At 33.9% G+C, this 19,398-nt stretch overlaps 1 protein-coding gene across 2 annotated transcripts; it reads left to right on the forward strand.

Moving 5' to 3' along the window:
• Positions 1-101: 101 nt before the first annotated feature.
• LOC110103434 (UBX domain-containing protein 1) lies at positions 102-19,078 on the forward strand. Of its 2 annotated transcripts, XM_020832153.2 has the most exons (12): positions 104-358; positions 458-623; positions 3,840-3,935; positions 5,763-5,839; positions 7,359-7,438; positions 9,889-9,949; positions 11,560-11,627; positions 11,740-11,821; positions 16,594-16,680; positions 16,773-16,850; positions 18,318-18,437; positions 18,550-19,078. In XM_020832153.2, the coding sequence occupies exons 1-12, from the start codon at positions 191-193 to the stop codon at positions 18,724-18,726; spliced, it is 1,260 nt and encodes a 419-aa protein (XP_020687812.1). In that variant the 5' UTR covers positions 104-190; the 3' UTR covers positions 18,727-19,078. The 2 variants fall into 2 exon arrangements, with proteins under 2 accessions (XP_028550221.1, XP_020687812.1); XM_028694388.1 differs by lacking the exons at positions 16,594-16,680; positions 16,773-16,850 and having other exon boundaries at positions 102-358.
• Positions 19,079-19,398: the final 320 nt, after the last annotated feature.

The raw sequence follows: 19,398 nt of genomic DNA on the forward strand, positions 1-19,398 counted from the left end.
GGCATATGAAAACACATTGTAATTCATTATCATTTGAAGTTTTTTTTTTTTTTCAGATTTTCATATATAAAAAATCACCTATATCGTATAAGTCAGGGCCTTCGGACTTTTCGCTTTACCCTAAGACCAACCCAGATCAGATCACTCGGCGCTTTTTTCGTTTTTTGCCGTCTGTCCGGCTCCTTCGCCAATGGCGGGTCTCTCGCTGCGCTGCGGCGATTGCGGTACACTTTTTCGGAGTGTGGAGGAGGCTCAAGAACACGCGGATCTCACCGCCCATGCCAATTTCTCCGAATCTACCGAGGCCGTGCTCAATCTCGTCTGCAGCACCTGCGGCAAGCCTTGCCGATCCAAAACAGTGTGAACTTTCTCTGCCTTTCGCCCCCGCCCGCGTCGGCTAACTGGTGATTTTGGTTTCTAATCTAGTGATTTTTTTTTGGGGTTTCGATTGTTGAAGGAGTCTGATCTGCACACGAAGAGGACGGGGCACGTGGACTTCACCGACAAAACCCTGGAAGCCGCCAAACCGATCGAGTTGGAGGCTTCCAAAGCACCAGCTGTTACTTCTGAGGACAATGCCACCACCGCCGCTGCCGTTGCATCTGACAGTGGGCAATCGGAAGGTAATTCGTTTATTTCTATGTGCCGCTGTGCTTTAGCTTGTAAATACTAATTTTACCAAGTGTGTAACTTCTTGTAATATGCTCTCTTTTGTAAAATGATCAGTCTTTAAATCTTGATTTATCAAATCCTGACACTTCAATGTTCCAAATGGATTGTTTGCTAGGATTAGCTTAAATCCATTATAATTCCACATTAAATCCGAACAGCTCCTGAAGTTTCAGTTAAAATGCTCGTAGTTTTGTACGTCCAGTATATAAAAAACTTATCGTTTCATTGGCTTATTTACGAATCTAAAATTTCGCTAGACTTTATAATTCCAAATCCTACCTTTATTGTCTGCCCAACCATATAAATCTGAAACTAGTCCTGGGATAAAGTCAACCCAACACCTTCCTCGTGATCTACCATCACGTACTCTATACCAACGTTGCAATTGGTTGAATGTTGTATAATCTAGTACATTTCTTGCTTAGGTGCTCGGGCATTGTGAAGCAAGGCCATAGTACCTCACACGCCTCTAAGGAGGGCGCCATTACTAATTCATGATCATTCTATATAAGCTATTTGTCAGCTGATTGCTTGGCTACATGATGCCATTTGTTGACAAATTGTAACTATTAGTGAACTGTTGATTAATTTATTAGGCTTTCCAACTCCTGAAGTGTTACTATTTATAAACAAATTACTGGGGTTAATTTGAGTCATTTTGAGAATTATAGCTTAGATTGTATGTTCACTGTGTTGAAATCCAGACCTCACTAAAATGAAGGAATTTACTTTCCCATTATTGGTGACACATTTCTATATTAATTTGAAGGTGGATGTTTAATATAACTGGATCAAAAGAAAAGTTGATGAAATGCACATCAATTATAATGCAATGAAGTCGATGAAGGCGCAATGATAGAGCCACAAATAAGTGGATTAAATGATCATTGCAGAGTTTTTTGGTCATCCTAAATTCAAAGGCAATTGGCCTAAAATAAACTGTAGATATCAATAATATTGGTGAAGAAGTTGGAGAGAAGAAAATATGTAGTAAGAGGTTCTGATTTCATTTTGTTGTTGCAGGCTATTGTTTTGGGTTGTGGTTGTATGATTTGGTCAAAAGTTATCATTAGAGGAAAAGGCTTAATTTTGTAATTGTGTCAAGTAAAGTAGACTAGTAAATCGAACACCTTTATTTTGAAATGCACAATCTTTTTGGTTTCATCTTTTTTTTTTTTGGGTTGAGGGGGGGGGGGGGAGGTTGAGTAACATTGAGGGCTTATTTATCACTTTTGAATTTCTTTTAAAAAATAAAAAATAGAGGGCTTATGCCCTTAAGAAGTCTCGAGTCTAGAATTAAGTAAACTTCGATTTAATATTAGGGAAAACTTGGTTGAACAAAATCTAATCTATCTCAAAGAGAAGTACTCTCACGCTTTCTTACATTTCGAGAAGGATTAAGGGAGGATGTGGTATTTCCTAATTGATCATACACATAATAAGAAAGACAATGGAGAATGTGTTTATCTATTGTCTCTATTAAATTTTTATTTTAAAACTCATAACTGTAAATCATTTAATATATGATGTACTAGGTCCATCTAATATATTACAAGGCTAATTAACATTGAGGGAATTAGTATATTATGGGGGTAGTTAAATTCACATATAACTTCCAAATGTGAGCCTATAATTTAAGTTTAAGTAGCCTTATTAACCAAGCCTTGTTTTGTGAGCAGAAGAAGTAATTAACATTGAGGACTTATTCCCCTAGTAAGTCTCGAATCTAGAATTAAATAAACCTTTGTTTAATATCTTGGAAATTTTGGTTAAAACAAACCTATCTATCTCAAAGAGAAGTGCTCCTATGTTCTCTTACATATTGAGGAGATTCGAGGGAGGAGGTGGTTTTATACACATTATTAGAAAGATAAGAGAGAATATGTTTAGCTATTGTATCTATTAAATTTTCCTTATAAAATACTTAGTTTTAAATCATTTTGTATATAATTTACTAGGGCCATCTAATATATTATGAGGGTAATTAACATCGAGGGAATTAATATATTATGATGTTAGTTAAATTACATAGAACTACCAAACGCGAGCATAAAATTCAAGTTTAAGTAGCCTTCTTAATCATGTATTCTTCTGTGAGCATAAGGAGTAATTAACATGGAGGGCTTATGACTCTTGGAAGTCTCAAGTCTAGAATTAAATAAACCTTGATTTAATTTAAAAAAATTACCTCAAATAAAAATACTTGCATGTTCTCATAAGTATCGAAGACGCTCGGGGGAGGATGTGGGTCTTCGTAAACAGTCATACACATAATATGAAAGATAAGGGAGATTGTGTTTAGCTATTGTCTCGTTTATTATCATTATTATTTTGTAAAACTCTTAATTGTTAATCATTTTATATATGATGTGCTAGGGCCATGTAATATATTGATGATGGGAAAAAAGAAGTGTGCTATGTAGACGAAGGTTAGGTTATGCCTTATTAGATATATTTGTCATCTTAAGCATCATCGAAATGATTTCTCAGATATATGTCAAATCTTAAAACACTGTTCATCTTTTCTAAAGCGCTCATAGGATGAGATCCATTAAAACATTTCAAAGTTGGGCTTACAGCTTACTCCCTTTTTTCCAGAACCATGACAAAATAGGCCACATACTTGAACTTGCAGGATTTGGTTCTACATGTTTTGTGAAGCAGTAAAGCTTATCCTTTTTTTTAACATAGAAAGTGGATATGCTTCTAATTTTTTAATAAAATATATTCAACTTGTCTTCTAATCATGGATCTACCCTGCATGTTTTCTGTGGGCTCTTTAGCGGACTATTATGGTCTCTAGTAATTTCAAATATGAAATTGTTCATATTTCTATGAAAAAATGATGCTCGGTTTCTGTTCTGAAGATCATCCGAGTAGCAATAAATGTTCTAGTTGTCCTAATTTTTTAAACTTATCATCAACTAGAAAGTATATGATATGAGGTCAATTGTATAATCGTTGTGTTGGCATGGATATTATGCTGTCCTTATACTATTAGAGTGCAATAACAGTTCCATGCTTTAGCAGTGTACTATTCAGGAATTGTCTGATTTTTATTTATTTATTTATGTTGTCATGCTTACTATACTCTGGATCCTATGCTGATACTGTCGTATGAGTTTTTGCCAATTATGATAGTTACTGAGTTTTATTCATTATCTTAGAGATGATTATCCCAGAGGTGGATAAGAAACTGCTTGAGGAACTCGAATCAATGGGATTTCCCACTGCCCGAGCTACAAGAGCACTTCATTATTCTGGTGAGCTTGTTAAAAATGCAAATCTTTTCAATTTCCCCTTATTTATTGAGCTATTACTAAAGCTCTCTTTTTATTGATTGAGCTATCATTAATTTCTCATTATTATCACACATCATTTACCAACATTTTTTTTTTGCCAAGTGATTTTGTTATTTCCTTGATTGAGAGCATTGATACCATTAATTCTTTAATTTGTTTCATGACAAGCAATAAGCTTGTTTTGCTCTATTTGTTCAAATATGTAGTTATTCCAATCATTGGATTTTTTGTCAGCACTTCACTCCTTGGGTGTATTTAGATGCATATTTCCTTGGCAATACTTTTTAGTACAATTCTTTTTTTTCTCAGTTAAAAATATTGTTTTTGAGTTTTATTTTTTAGTTTTAAGAGCAATATGGCGTGAAAGACTTAACATTTTGAAGTTGATGGTAATCATATATTAATTCAGAGTAGAGATGCAAAAAATAATCTTTAATAGTTGCTGAAGTTTTTTTTTCCTTGTTTCTGTGCTTTAGTGATGTTCATATAATAACTCAATGCATTTTGAAAATAATGAAATTTTTTTTGCACTTGGCTTCATAACGGTAGGTTCATGTGCTTCTGTCTAAATGCTATAAGACACCTGATTGTGGGCTCACATCATCATTTGAGTTGCCCAATTAAATGATCAGTTTTTAAAAATCTTGATAATTGGGAAAGTTGTGAAGTTCGCTTCATGGTGTCTAAAAGAATTTATCTAACCAATGCCACAATAATGATCTACTTGAAGTAGTTGCAATGGCTTATTTCTTATAATATAATTTGAAAATGTATGTATTTTTTGATAAAAACAAAATAAGATGCATGTTTGGAAGGATGATTGTTATGATAATGCTTTCCTTAACGTGTTTCTATCTTCTTAGCCTTAGACTACTTGGTTAAATTAACTATACTTTGGGGTCGTTTTAGCTTTTGGATTGTGAATTGCAGGGGACGCCAATGTATGGGATGACAGCCAATAAAAGATTTAACCGCTCTAATTGATCCATTGAAGTTTGTTGTGTCTTAGGCCTAGACTTTGAACCCATTTTGTTTATTTTAGTTTAGCTGTTTCGTAAGTAGGTATGCATCCAGATTTAAAGAAAAAAGATGCAGATCCAGAATTTGGCAATTCAGAACATAATTGATGTGTTCTCCAATCTCCTAGAACCATACTTATCTATTAATTTAAAGCAAAGGTCATTAACACAATAAAAAATCTAGGAGTTGCATTGCAAAATCAATAATACCTATCTATGATGTGCCTTGCCTTATATCCTTGTGGGAGTTAAATTGGGTGGGTATTTGTATTTATGCATGTACTTATATTTATTAAAACACGTTATGCATTTTCATTTCTAGAATTTTTCATATCCGAGATCATACTGAATAGTTTTTTTTCTGTGAATCTAATGAGAATTTTAAAGGATCTTTATAGTTAATAATTGGTTGATTAGTTAGAATAATTAGCTTAAGATGGCTTTGTATTTTATAAATATCCTATTCAGGGAGAATGATTATAAAAAGAATAACAAATGAGTTTCCTCCTTTATTAATCAAGTTCTCTTTTTTTTGTTTCTTTTTTTTTATATATCTTGGGAGTGTTAGAGCGGCTCGAAATGTTCAATTCGAATCGAGGATCCTAACATTGGCGCTTTCGTTACATCATTAACCTCCCCCATTGCCTCACTGCAATACTCGGCAATGTTATTATTGACCATCAAGGATCCAAACATAGGGGCTTTTTATAAAAACAATTGTTTATTGATTTACCAATCCAATTCATAATATTTTGATTGATGCTTTCAGGTAATAGTAGCATTGAGGCTGCAATTAATTGGGTTGCTGACCATGAAGATGACCCAGATGTTGATGAGATGCCTTTGGTATATTGCTTTTTCCTTTTGGAAGTGTAGCTTTTGCTTTGTTTTTATTGATTATTTTGATGGCACATTAATAATATTCCAGTTCTGCAGTAAGTTTATTAGACTACATCATGTTGACTTTATCTTCGATGCACGTTTGATCCTGTTGGCATGTCCATATTTTGGCAATTCCACTGCATGTGAGCAATGACCCTGTCCTTGTTTTCACCTATTTATAATTTTGTGGAGTAGAAAGCTGTACAACTGCTGTGATGTTATCTCCGAGCTTTTATAACTTGCTCAGAATGTTAATCACTTTCTTAACTAAACTTTTTCAGGAAGAGTATTATTAGTTCCGTAAGAATGGCAAGCTTTTGTACTGCCAATGCTTTAAAAAATTTGTTGAATATTGACTGTGAGGAGCAGAATTTTATTATTCATTTATTTGCTGTGTTTTTATTGATTCAATCCTTTTAGATCAAAGATGCAGCTATCAATAGTTTTTGCGGTGGAGCTTCATTAATCTTTGCATAGTTTGGCTTCCATAAATATGTTGCTAGGAGTGGCTAAAGATTACTAATTAGTTTGGAAAGATGAATCATGTATAACGAAAAGTCTAAATGCAGGCTTTTGAATCTACTTTTATTCTTGAATGATAAGTTGTTGGAAAATCAAGTTCTGAAGCAGGATATTTGAATCAGTTTTCTCCATCAAGAGAAATGAGAAATTTCAGGTCACTTTGAAGTGCTATGGCCGTGTTTAAAGTTGATGATTTTGTTGTTCTCTTATTGCTTGTTTTTATGATTGTTTAATAAAAAAAGAAAAAAAAATTATGGTAGACCGGGTTGGATTGAGCTGTGATAAAGTTGACACATCTTATAAGTTCGCTGAATCTCCTTTTTTTCTTTTTTAATCTCAATCTTCCAGCACCTACCGTGAATTTAGCCCACATAACATGCACTCAATGAACTATTCTGTTCCTGATATTATCCTAACTCAAAGCAAGCTCAAATTTTCTAGGGTCAGGTTTGGTCAGTAATTATCTTTGTTATCGATTCCTTTTGCGATATCGGGCATTCTTTTCCTCAATTTTGCGATCAAAGGTTGTGCTGAGTTATCCCTTTCCTTTTGATTTGCCTCACTTCTGAGGGTTTTTTTTTGTTTGATCTTCTCCTTTACAGCTTTGCAAATGTTGATTGTCCGATACTTCGATATTTCCATGAATTGTCATCCCAAATATTATGGTAATACGCCTTAGGTCATGCAACATAATAGGCTAACCGATTTTCATTATCACTAGGAGTTATCTATTGGGACTTGTAGTTTAAATATGCTGAGATACATTGTAGATGTTTATTTATTAATGTCATCACGCCTCATGTTGTGATCGGATGACATCTACTTTTATCAATTTGGTTATTGTTTTAATATTACGATTAAGATATTTTTGTGTTGTGTTCACCTATGTATTCTCCTACTGGTTCTTGGTATTTTTGCATAAACTCATGTTGTAGCGTCTAATTTTCTTGAAAACTCTCAGGTTTCCATTAATAGCTCTGAAGGAACCAGCAAGAAATCTTTGACCTCAGAGGAACTTAAGGTGAAAGCAGAAGAGTTAAGGTATGTTTTTTAAGGCTGGCTGCAATAGCTTTAGTATTGTTATTTTTTATTATTTGGAAGCTAGATTTGCATTTTTGAATGTTGATGCTTGGTTGGCATAAGTCTGCTATGTAATTAATTTGATCGGTTTCATCTTAATTGGGATCATTCAGTCTACTACCTGTTTCACCTTTGAACAACATGCCCATAATAGCAGCTTCAAAAATTTGATGCGAGTAGCTGCAGTAGTGTTTCCACTAATGCGAGCTTATTTGGTTCATTCATTATTATATTATGAGCTCTTTTCATTCTCGACTATTTGATACAAAGCATTTTAAAATGAAGGTTATTGGGCACCTAATGCAACTAAAATGATGAACTGAATGTAAATCATACAAATATATTGTAATTCATAAATTATAGATGACTAATTATTATAAAAAAAAATAACTTCTTTTTTTTAAACTTAAACTTAAAATGCATAAGATCAAAACCAGATGATAATGTGATGATCGATTGATTCAAAAAAAATTAAATCATAAATAATTAAAGAGCAATTGAATTGTAGCAAATTTGATCAAAATTGAAATGAAGAACAAAACTAGTGTTGGTACAAGGAAATAATTTCCCCTAGAGGTTTTTTATTGCACTTGCATTGAAGGAATTCAATATCCAACGAACACACAAGATTGAAAGAAGTAATCTAGAATTTTATTGAATCAAATTTATTTTATTACAATCATCAGAGTAATTATTTATAAACTCTCCTAATGACGCGTTGATTTGCTCGGGTAAGGAAAATAAACTATGATGCACAAACACGAATATGGCGACATGGAAATGACATGGGATACATCACTTGTTGAAAATATAGGACACGAATATGGGTTGAATTATTATAATTTTTATATATTAAAAATAATGTATAAAATTTGAATAAACAAAATATTAAGAATAATTAAGAAATAATAAGTAATTTAATTAGGATTTGTGCTTAAAATGATTAATATTAGGACATTTAGAGTAGGACATTGTTGTCGTTTTAAGCATCGAGAAGGGAGACGACAATGCTCCTATCAATCATGCATTGTTGTTGTGTAATGGCATTTGGCATTGATGTCAAGATAGTATCGATCGTTGATCTCGAGATGATGTTGTTGTGTAATACTAATAGGTAACTGTATAATTCCCTTTATGCTTAAATCCAATAAGAAAATATATTTTCATTTATTTCCCTATTTATGCCAAAATATAGGCAAATTAGTTTAAGCTGCTCAATAAATATATTGTTCATTTTTCAGTTAATTTTTTTTGGCACCATATTTTCTTATCTTATTTTTGTCAATTTTCTTTTATATGTCACCAAAGTTCTTACATAAGTTCAAGGTTTAAAATTGCGCAGTTGGGTATCGAGGCATTTTTCGTTTGTGAGGCTAGGCGTAAGTCTCAAAATTAAAAAAAAATGCATAAAGTAAAAAATAAAGGTTAAAAGTTATTTTTAATATAAAACCCAAAAAATATATTAAAAGATGTCATATTGACTTTTGATTGAATTATGAAGTAATCAATTGACATATATTTGAAACAAAAAATTGCACAAGACGTAAAGTGGTAAGTGATAAATTGCGTGAAATGGAATTGAAATTCAAATGTTCTAAGAGCAAAACAATATAAAATATAGAAATTTCATAAAAGTATCATATAACATCAAGTTTAACTCAAAATTCACTCTTTCTCAATTCCCTCCTCATCCACATTTAATTCTTAAAGAAAGCTGAAATTGTTGGTAACAACTCATAAATCATCAGCACTGACATCACTGAGAGGGTCTTTATATAAGACATCGTCATAACAAATTAGCCTCTACCTTGGCGGAGGCTGAGATAGTGGTTGCTGCGGAGATAGTGGTTGCTGCGGCGAAGGCGGCGGGTTGGAGGTCAAGACAGTCGAGAGGATGATGTTGTGGCTCGAGGGTGCATGAAGTTGTGATTTGTTTGCGGTTTTAATTTAGGATTTAGGTAAGTTTTAATAAAATATAAATAGGGTGAGGCATACACCTCACACTAGCAAGGTGAGGCACATCTCAAGTTAGGCCTTAGCCAAGTTGAGGAGCAAGCATCTTAAAAAAAAGCTCGAGGCGAGGCGTAAAACTCGAGGCATTTTTCACTGGAATTGGGCAAAGGCGGGCCTCAAGACGAGACTCATATTGTGCAATTTTAAACAATACTTATGTTTGTGTGCTTGGATTTAGAAACCCTAAAGAAGTTTTCTATTTTCTGTGTATGTCTTGCTATATCCTTCCGATGCTTATATCAGTTTATTATGTTAAGAGAAGTTAATGGGTTACCCTTTTGATTTTGTTGAGCAAATGAATCTTTATTGTTAGAGTTATTATCTTTTTGATGTTGTATTTACTTTTTAAATGTTGCAGTAAGTTCCTTTTCTTCGTTTATTTGTTATTTTTATTGCAGAGAACGAGCCCGTAAGAAGAAGGATGAAGAGGAGAGAAAGATGGAAAGGGAAAGGGAGAAGGTATCTTATTGACGATTTCAGTGGGATCGTTATTCAGTTTTTTTGTTGCATAATATGTTTATGGCATCTTTAAACTTGAGGAAATTAGATATTCAATTCCAAAACTTTATAAGCACGTTTACATCATCTACCAAAGATAATCTTTAGAAACTAAACCATGTATGTATTTTTAATAGGTAGCTAAATGAAAATAATTAGATTTTGTAGTAACCTCACTTCTTTTTTTTAATTTGATTGTAACTTGCATTTCATATGACATTATGCCATATTGCTATTATGAAATGTTAAAACTTGTTCTTATATAGTCTGATTAAGTTTCTAAATCATGCATCCCTCAAGTTGGCTCATAATGAGAATGTACTTCTCGATAATATGGGCTCCGAAAATTTCCACCCAAGTATTATAAAGTGGTTCCGGGTCAATGGTGCTACTTACATGGCTTATTAGAACCTCTTTTTTTTTTTTTTTTTTAAAGCAAACTCTTTTATCCAGACAATGTGATGATTAAGACATGAAATAATTACAATGGATTATAAAATAAAAATAAAAACTAAAAAATAGTAAAATTTACGATAATATAATATAGGAGAAAGTATCATTATGCTAAAAGAGGAGATCATAAAAAAATTCTTATTTATAATGCCTTTCTTGTGGTTTGGTGAACCTTGGGGAGTGACCAATTTTGTTTTCCTATTGCTGTCTCGACTGGCGAACAAAACTTGAAAACTCCTAGCCACCTGAGCTTCAATGCTTGAAATACTACCGTTATAATTAGAAAGTTTCTTAAAATCAGGTCATCGATGCCCTCAATAATAAGATGAAGATGGAATACCTAATAGGCTAATACATATGGAGGTTCTGGATCAATGATCTTGCATGATATTTGAGAATGAAATCTTATATTTAGTAAGAAGCTCCTTTGGCTGCGATATGAGTGAAATTATTTTGGAACCTTCAACATTTTACATCAATTTCTGGATTTGTCTGTCTAATATCTTCGGTTCTCTTTATCTAGACAGATTTAATGTTATTTTATTCAGTTTTGGCTGCTAAGATGATCCCAGAACTTTGTTTTTTCGGTTTTCACTCATATTATATTGCATATCTTTTTATTGTATATGTTTTGATTTCTCTTGTTATTTCAGAATTAAAATTCTTTCAGGCGATCCAGGAGGAAATGCTATTTTTTATTCTTTACTGATGCTAGCTATTTCACCATAATTAAAGCAAATTTATAGCAAATCCTTACCATTCAAAGAGATCTGTTTGTAAACATGCGTTGAGATTGATTCTTATAGAAGCCTTCCTCATCACTTACTAACTTAAATCCATGCTAATCTATTTAACGTGTCGAAGTTCCATCTTAAATTTTGAAAATTACCGAGGTCTCTTATTAACCATTTGGACGTCAATTTAGCTTCAGCTATAATTCAGTTTTCTTGTGTTAATGTCATAGCTATATATCTATTGTAGTGCATCAGGTTAGCTGTGACATTTGCTTTTATTTAAATAAACCTGTGCTCCTTGGTCAAATTGATGACTTTGACAATATGATTAACTGAAATACAATTTCCTTTATCTTTTGACCTACTTCTGTGTGGGTGCTGTAGGAGAGAATACGTGTGGGTAAAGAGCTTCTAGCTGCTAAGCGAATGGAGGAAGACAACGAAAGAAAAAGGTTTTTTTACTGTTTTACCAAATTGCAACTTATATGATTTTGTTTCTGACTGAATCCCAATTAACAATTTTCTGGTTCTTTTTATGCAACTGCTCTTCCCTTTATTTTACAGAATAATAGAATTGCGAAAGGCTGAGAAGGAAGAGGAGAAAAGAGCAAGGGAGAAGATACGCCAACGTTTGGAGGAGGATAAGGTTCTATATACAATCCCTTACCCCACGTGATTATGCAAGAGTTGTCTGAATTCATCGCCATTTTAAAGGGTGGCTGACGTTTTTAGCACCCAAGCATTTTAATTTTTGCAAATATATTGTTACATTATGAGAGAATTTTTTTGAGTCTTGAGGACATTTTTATCTTATTATAGTGAGATCTTATTGCTACCTTTGCTTTATTTATTTATTTATTTATTTTTTTGTGTATTTAGACATAAGTGTAACCTTGTTAAAGTTAATCTAACAAGTTGAAAAATTGTGTTTCTGCTCAAACAGAAATGGCCAGTGGCATTATCCAAAAACAAAAAGAGCAGAATCTTTAGAACCCATGAATAGTGTATCTTGCAAATAGATCACGTTTGTTCATTGAGGGTAGAAGTGGTTTTCTATACCCCATTAGAGACTTAAATGTTGTTGCATTTTCCTTCTCTATCTTTTTCTCGTTCTCTCTCTATGTTTTCTGTTCTCCTATTATAAGCAAATTGTAAATCTCTAGATTCTCTTTATTCTATCTATGACAAATCCTTATAGTGTTTTTGAAATATCATTGTAATCATAAACTTCTTCCAACTATTTGGGGCCTATTTTGTGAATCCTTCATCATTCAATCATGTTTAGTTATATTAGGTGTTTAGTCTATTTTATGTATTTTTTGCACAAGATTAGTCGTGTTATCTTTGGTCTACTCATTTTTCTTCATAGATTTGCTTTGATTATATCAACTCTCCTTATTAGCATATCTTCCTCCTTGCAAGGACTGGAGCTGATAAAATTTGACCGTCATGAAAGATCTCTGGATAGTAAATGTTAAATGAAGTACAATAATACTTGCGACAATACTTGATTTTACATTCGGTCCATTCGGATTAGGCTTTCAATGTCATTTAAAAAGAAGGTTCACTACATGAAAAAATTGTAAACTCTCAAGTTTGCTACTCACATGGTCGCTCGCAAAGTCAATACTTGAACCCAATTCTCTATTAGTAAGTGGCCAAAGTTGACGAGGCTCAAGTAAAACAAATAAAATATTTAAGAACTTTGATAATGGTCATATTGAAAGTAAATATCAACCAAAGTGGATTTTTAAAATTGTCATCAGATCCTCATACAAATTATGTTTGGGCTTAAGTTCAAGTAAAATGCCAGAATATCAAGAAAACTTATACACAATATATTAAAAGGTTCATATCATGATTATTCAACAAATTTTACGTTGGTTATTGACTATGTAACGCAGCCCTCAACTAATGCAGGACTAAAATGTTTAAGCAATGTTAGGAAAGAACCTTGCACAATTTGATTTAGAAAGCTTTATTAACTAAAATACTTGTCTTGATTAAACGATGAAATAAAACAAGAAGGATGAGACAAGCTTAGACCAAGTCACACGATTAGGGGTTAGGATCTCAAAATAACCAATAATTCAAAACATAACATACATGAAAATTTTCCAACAAGGAATCCCTATGCTAACAATGAGATTATTCACTATAAAAAGTCTTTCACTATCTTTTAAATTACTAGGCTTAGCAGAGAGGCTTAACACGATCATAGTGAATCAATTAAAACCACAAGTAAGGTAAAACTTAGAAAGGAAAAGATTTGGAGAAGAGGTTTACCTTTCATCAGAGTTTGGAACTTTGGGACAGCAGTTAGTGGATTTCCAGAGAGCTGGACAGCAACTTCTCTTGCTGTAATTTTCTGGACAGCAATCCAATAATGTCCAGAAAAGTCTGGACAGCAAACGGTGACATTCTGGAGGGTTGGACAGCAAAACTCCTTGCTGAAAAGTCAAGGACAGCAAGCCTATATGTGACAAGAAATCTGAACAACAATTGTACGGCGGCTGAGAGATCTTGGGAAGCCAAGAATGGCCCTCGGAGGTGCAGGACAGCAAGTTTTTTTTTATTTTGTTATAATTCTAGGACAACAATCAGAAAATTCAGAAAAGGAATAAAATCGTGAAGAGGAGGCTTGGGGAAGGGCGGCTCGGGCTGAGAGGAACTAAGGGGAAAAGGAATTTGAGGGTTTAATGCAGCAATTGAAGTAGATAGAAGAGAGGGAGGGGCGTCTGGACTTGAGGGGGATTAGGGTATTAATGGGAGAGTTAATTTGGGAGAAATTGAGTAGATTGGAGAGAAGGAGGGGCCGGCCTATGCAAGGGCTTGATTGGGGATTTGATTGGAGGAATTAAGGTTTAATTGGGGTGACATTAAGGGGCTCATTAATTAGGTGAGAGAGGGAAAGGGGGCCCGGCCAAAGAGGGAGGGGGAAGAGAGTATCCAGGTTCGATGAATGTGGGAATTAAGTTAAATCTGAATTAATTTTAGATTTGAATAGATTGGGTGGTTTTCTAAGATGGATTATGTCATTTAGGAAAGAATTTGAAATTCAAAATTATTTGAATTCAGTATCCTCCCAAATAAATAATGTTATTTTAGGAAAGTAAAGAAGTTAGGATGGTGGAAAAGGCTTGACTTGGTGGCCGGCAGTTTGGAGGTGGAGTGGGGGCCTTATGGCTGGCGGTTGGGTGGTGGAGGGTGGGGTGGCAGGCCAATGTTGTTGGGGGAAGGGATTTGGCCTAGAGGTGGAGAAGGGGAGGGGTGGGCTTGGCCGACAATTATGGAGGGGATTAGGCCGACAATTATGGAGGGGATTTGGCCGACAATTATGGAGGGGTGGGCTTGGTCCTCACCAAAGCTCTCTCTCACAACAATGGAGACAAGACATAAAAGTTGAATTTCTTTCATAATAATGTTCATTGACCCTCAAAGGAGGGGAGGGCTTTAAATAGCTCAAACAATAAAGAAAATACAAAAGACTCACTTGCCTCTAAGGCATACACATGACTAGGCCCTTAAGTGAGGGCATAAACGGACAAGTACAATAAACTCATGGAACATAATAAAATAAAAATCCAATACAATAATTATCAAAAGTAGATCGGTGCGATCCTAGCCGTAGATCGTCAGCCCCGCCTCTGGTAAACTCTCCAAGGCCTAATGTCCTCATCATCAACATTTTTCATCAGGGCTTAAGATCTAGCAACGATATTGTCATCAAGAAAACTCATGCAAATTCAAATATTTCAAGTGAAATTTATCCCCTAAAATTTAAAGCAAAAAATTATCCATCTTCAATGATCGATTGTCAAGGCTAATAAACTTAAGGCAACCTCAGTTCAAAAAGAGCAAATGTCATCGAGCATTTCACTATGATTTATTCTCAAACAATCTCACTAGTAAGGACGTGTCACATGTTATCTAAATGATTGAATTAGCACTGAATGACACCACAAGTAAATTTTTTTATGATTGAGGCCCTCCTACCAGGTGGTTTTGTCATAATATGACATTGACATCATTAAATGTGGTCATAATCAAAACCCGTAAGTTACCCAATTACCAAAAATTCTTAAGTAATAAATCATAAACCTCAAGACTACGAGGTTACTTTGGATGAAGCAATCCTTGATTGTTGATAATGATCATTCGGTCATGCTATGTCAACTACCTCTTTTGACTAAATAGATTATGGATCATGATAACTCGGGATGATCAAACTATAAGATCTCAAGTTTGTATCATTCCCCCACCTGCCCCACCATTTGTTTTTAGCACAAAATGGTAACTCTCAACCTTAAATTAATCAGTTGGTGCTATTTAACGATTGCCCTTAAAAATTTTGTCTTTTTATTAGGAGAGATTAATCATAGGGGATTGTGTCTATGAAAAACTTGGAACCAAATCATAAAGTCCTCAAAATGAATTTGAAATTTCTAGTTAGTTAATTATCTTCAATCTAATTTGGTTTCTAAAAATTTGACTCAGAAAAATACCCAAACTCTCTCAACTTGGCCAAGCTGTGAATTTTTGGAGTCCATTTCAAGGTTAAATTAGATTAGATGTGATGTGAATTAAATTTTTTTTTGTTATTTTTGTGATCCAGTTTCCATAAATAGGGATTAATGGCTTGTAATTGGAGAATGATTATTGTTTTAACATTGATGGTTCGATGAATGTAAATTATTTGCAAGGCTAATTGAGTACTCTTTAGATTCTCGTTGTGTACATAAATCACTTTAAATTGTGTATGCGGAGTTTATTCCTTTTTCCCCCCTACATCTTCCTAAACCTACCCTTTCGTATTTCTTAGCACAATCTAAACAAGTAGGTGATGTGTAAATGTCTTCCTAGTAGAACTTCCTCGAATTCTTTCCATAATCGGATTGTCATTGTCCGTTTGTTTAGGAAATGCTGTGGCTCACCTATACTTAGGAAACAATCCTTCTGGCTCCAGAAGGCACAGAACCTCCCCTGAACAATTTTTCTTCTTTATTTCTACTCGGTAACTAGTATTTTTGAAGTAGTTGCTATGCCCCTTGGCAATGATGCGCAGCATTGTTATTTTATGTATCAGTTTGTGTACAAATAAACCATATTTTACCATTGCATGTTTCTGGTTTTTCTTTTCATTTTAGATGAGTTGTTTTGTTCTTGAAGCGGATCAAGTTTGAAAGATTATTAAGGCATGCTTCTTTCTAGCATTATATCTTTATCTTAGTTTGAGTATTATCTTTTGGTTTGGATGAACAACCAAAGTAATAATTTTAATAGTCACGCACAACCTGTGGAGTATTTACTGTGTAGGAAAGACTTGAGGAAATAAATTTCTCAGCTCATGATATTATTTTTCGATCTTCCAAGTTTGGAATGTATAAGCATTTGGTTTGAAATTGATATTGCCTGCAGGCTGAAAGGAGGAGGAAGCTTGGATTACCACCGGAAGATCCTGCGGCCACAAAACCTACTACCATACCCGCTGCGGAAGAGAAGAAGGTGTTACATAGATTCATCCCTTATTTAAAGCCTCTAAGAATTTCCAAACTATGAAACAGGGATTTATTATGTTTCTTTAAACTGGCTTTCAGAGTGTATTGCCGATCAAGCCTGTAACAAAGTTGGAGCAAATGAGAGACTGTCTGCGTTCTCTCAAGCAAAATCACAAAGTAAAACCATCCATTTTTTTCTTTTATACAGAAAGTAACAGTATTATAGCTCTTTTTTTTTTTAGAAATTTAGTTTGATATTCATATATTTGGCCCGAGCCATTCATGATTTGAAGTTTCTTTACAGGCTGCTCTGCTCTCGACCTTGTTTCCTATTTTTGAGCGTACCATCTGTAGAACTCTGGAAAAGGGCAAAATAGCATAAGAAGTATTCTATTGAGCTTATTCATGAGCTTTAAAATGAATTTGTTCACGATCATAAATGTATCAAACAAGTTTCTGCTCAAGCTTGTTTATTAACAACCAAGAAATTTTAAAATGTTCAAACTTATTCGATTAGGTAATCAAATGACGAGCTCTAATTGAATCGAGTCTGGAGTATCTTAACGAGCGTTTGGTTCCTTTGCAGCTTAAGCCAACAGTCAGTCTTATATAATAACTACTGAGATATATCTACCATAAGTGATTTGACACATTGGTTTTAGTTATATAGAGCATAGATGCATTCCAAAGTATGGCTTAGTGCACATCGACATAAAGCAACTTCAGTTGTTTTCATTGTTCTTATCTTTGACTCTTAAAGACTGCTGTGCACGCTACACAGATAATTGCTCTTGCATTTTTAATGCATTGAATGCAGAGTATAAATTGTTTTTCCATCTAGTATTGTACTTTAATAGCTCTTGCCGATCAAAAAGTTTTTCAAGCTTGAGCTCATTTAGCAAGAAGCTTTTTGAGCTCATCTCGAATAGAGTTCAGCTTTTGCAATAGTGTTCAAGCTCGAGCTCACTTATGGTAAGTCGGTTTGAGTTTGATTTGAGCTCGAGCAGTTTGTTTTTACCTCATCAAGCCGAGCTTAAAAGGTGTGGTTAATTTAATAGGCTGTAAGTTCTGTGACTTCCATTATGTGCAACTTCCATCAACAAGCATAAATCCAAATCATTCTACATGGTCCTACCACCCGACATGAGTTTCTTGCTACATCACTATATTTTATAATATATAAACAGTCTATTTTGTTGCATCTAAATAAACTGGATCTAAGTATAAAGTGTGCCATTGGGAAGTTCTTTAACAAATCTTTTAAATAGGTGAGAAAATGATGGGGTTATGCGGGAAAATATGTTCTTTTGTGCTTGTTCATGGGACTATATGCGGGAAAATTTTAAAGTGCATTCCTGTATTTGTATGCAATGAGTTACTTAGTATTTCTCCATTGTAGACATTTTGCATGCAATAAATTATCGAGTGCCTGATTCATTTTTCAACAAGGGTCCCAATATTTTAGTGGGAAGCTCCAATGATTAAGTTGATTGTAATCCTGATTGATCTGCTAAAAGAAGCAGAGAACTTCAATTTTTTCTGTGCTTTTTGATGAATTATAGCTAATTACCTTTTACAGTACTTGTTTTTTGGTTTTAAAGACTGCCTTTTCCCTCTTGTTATTCTTATTTCAACGCTTGGCAGGAGGAGGATGCTAAGGTGAAGAGAGCATTCCAAACACTCCTGACTTACGTAGGCAATGTTGCAAGGAATCCTAATGAGGAAAAATTCAGGAAGATCCGATTAAATAACGCAACGTTTCAGGTAACAAAGGGAACTCATTCAACACTAGATTAACAAGTTTAAAATAATTATTGTTCTTACTGCTGGAGCCATTATCAATCAATCTTTCTTCTTTCCAACTGTTCTTTAATAGGATAGAGTTGGAAGTCTCCATGGCGGTATCGAGTTTCTTGAGCTATGTGGGTTTGAAAAGCAGGAAGGTGGCGAGTTCTTGTTTCTTCCTAGAGACAAAGCGGACATGGTTGTTCTGAACTCCGCCGGATCCGAGCTGAACTCTGCCATCACAAATCCTTTCTTTGGAATTCTGTAAGCTACTTGCAACGAAGAATCTTTACTGTTTTACTGTTGAAGAGAACAAGCTGAAGTTGTATTCGCGGACATACTGAAAAAAAAACGTAATTATCAGCAAGTATTTCGCATTTCTCGTCATAAAGCATTTAATGGTGCTGCTTCTTACAATGTGGAGTTTCAGAAAGAAGGGGTTTTTAAGAAATCCTTGCTACAATTTGGATAAAATGTTTTTTATTTGCGTATCTGAAGAAGAAAAATATTCATTGATGTGCTATACATGTACTTATACTAAATTTATTTTTGCTAATCTGTATTTTGCACTGTAAGATTCAGAGGATTAAGCAAATTGGATTCCTGCTTTTAACTGCTAATCTGTATCAAGGAGAATATTTTTAGCTTTTATCATTTTAAGATTTTGTTTGTGATAGCTTTTTTAATGTTTTTTAAAATAGTTTTTTAGTACAATTTTTTTTTTTAGATTAGAAAGCTATTTTAGAAAGCAGCAAAAAAGTTATGCACCAAACAAAATCTAAGGTTTTATTTGGGATAGTTTTCTTACTATTTTAAGAAGTAATTTTTAATTTTTTTTTTTTAAATTTGATATTTTGCACTATAAATTTGCTTCACAAAATAATAAAAAAGATATCACAAAAAAAGCATAGAAGGCCAACTCCTATGCTTAGAACCTACC

Source organism: Dendrobium catenatum, unplaced genomic scaffold (genome assembly GCF_001605985.2).
Source record: "Dendrobium catenatum unplaced genomic scaffold, ASM160598v2 fragScaff_scaffold_466, whole genome shotgun sequence".
Lineage (NCBI taxonomy): Eukaryota > Viridiplantae > Streptophyta > Magnoliopsida > Asparagales > Orchidaceae > Dendrobium > Dendrobium catenatum.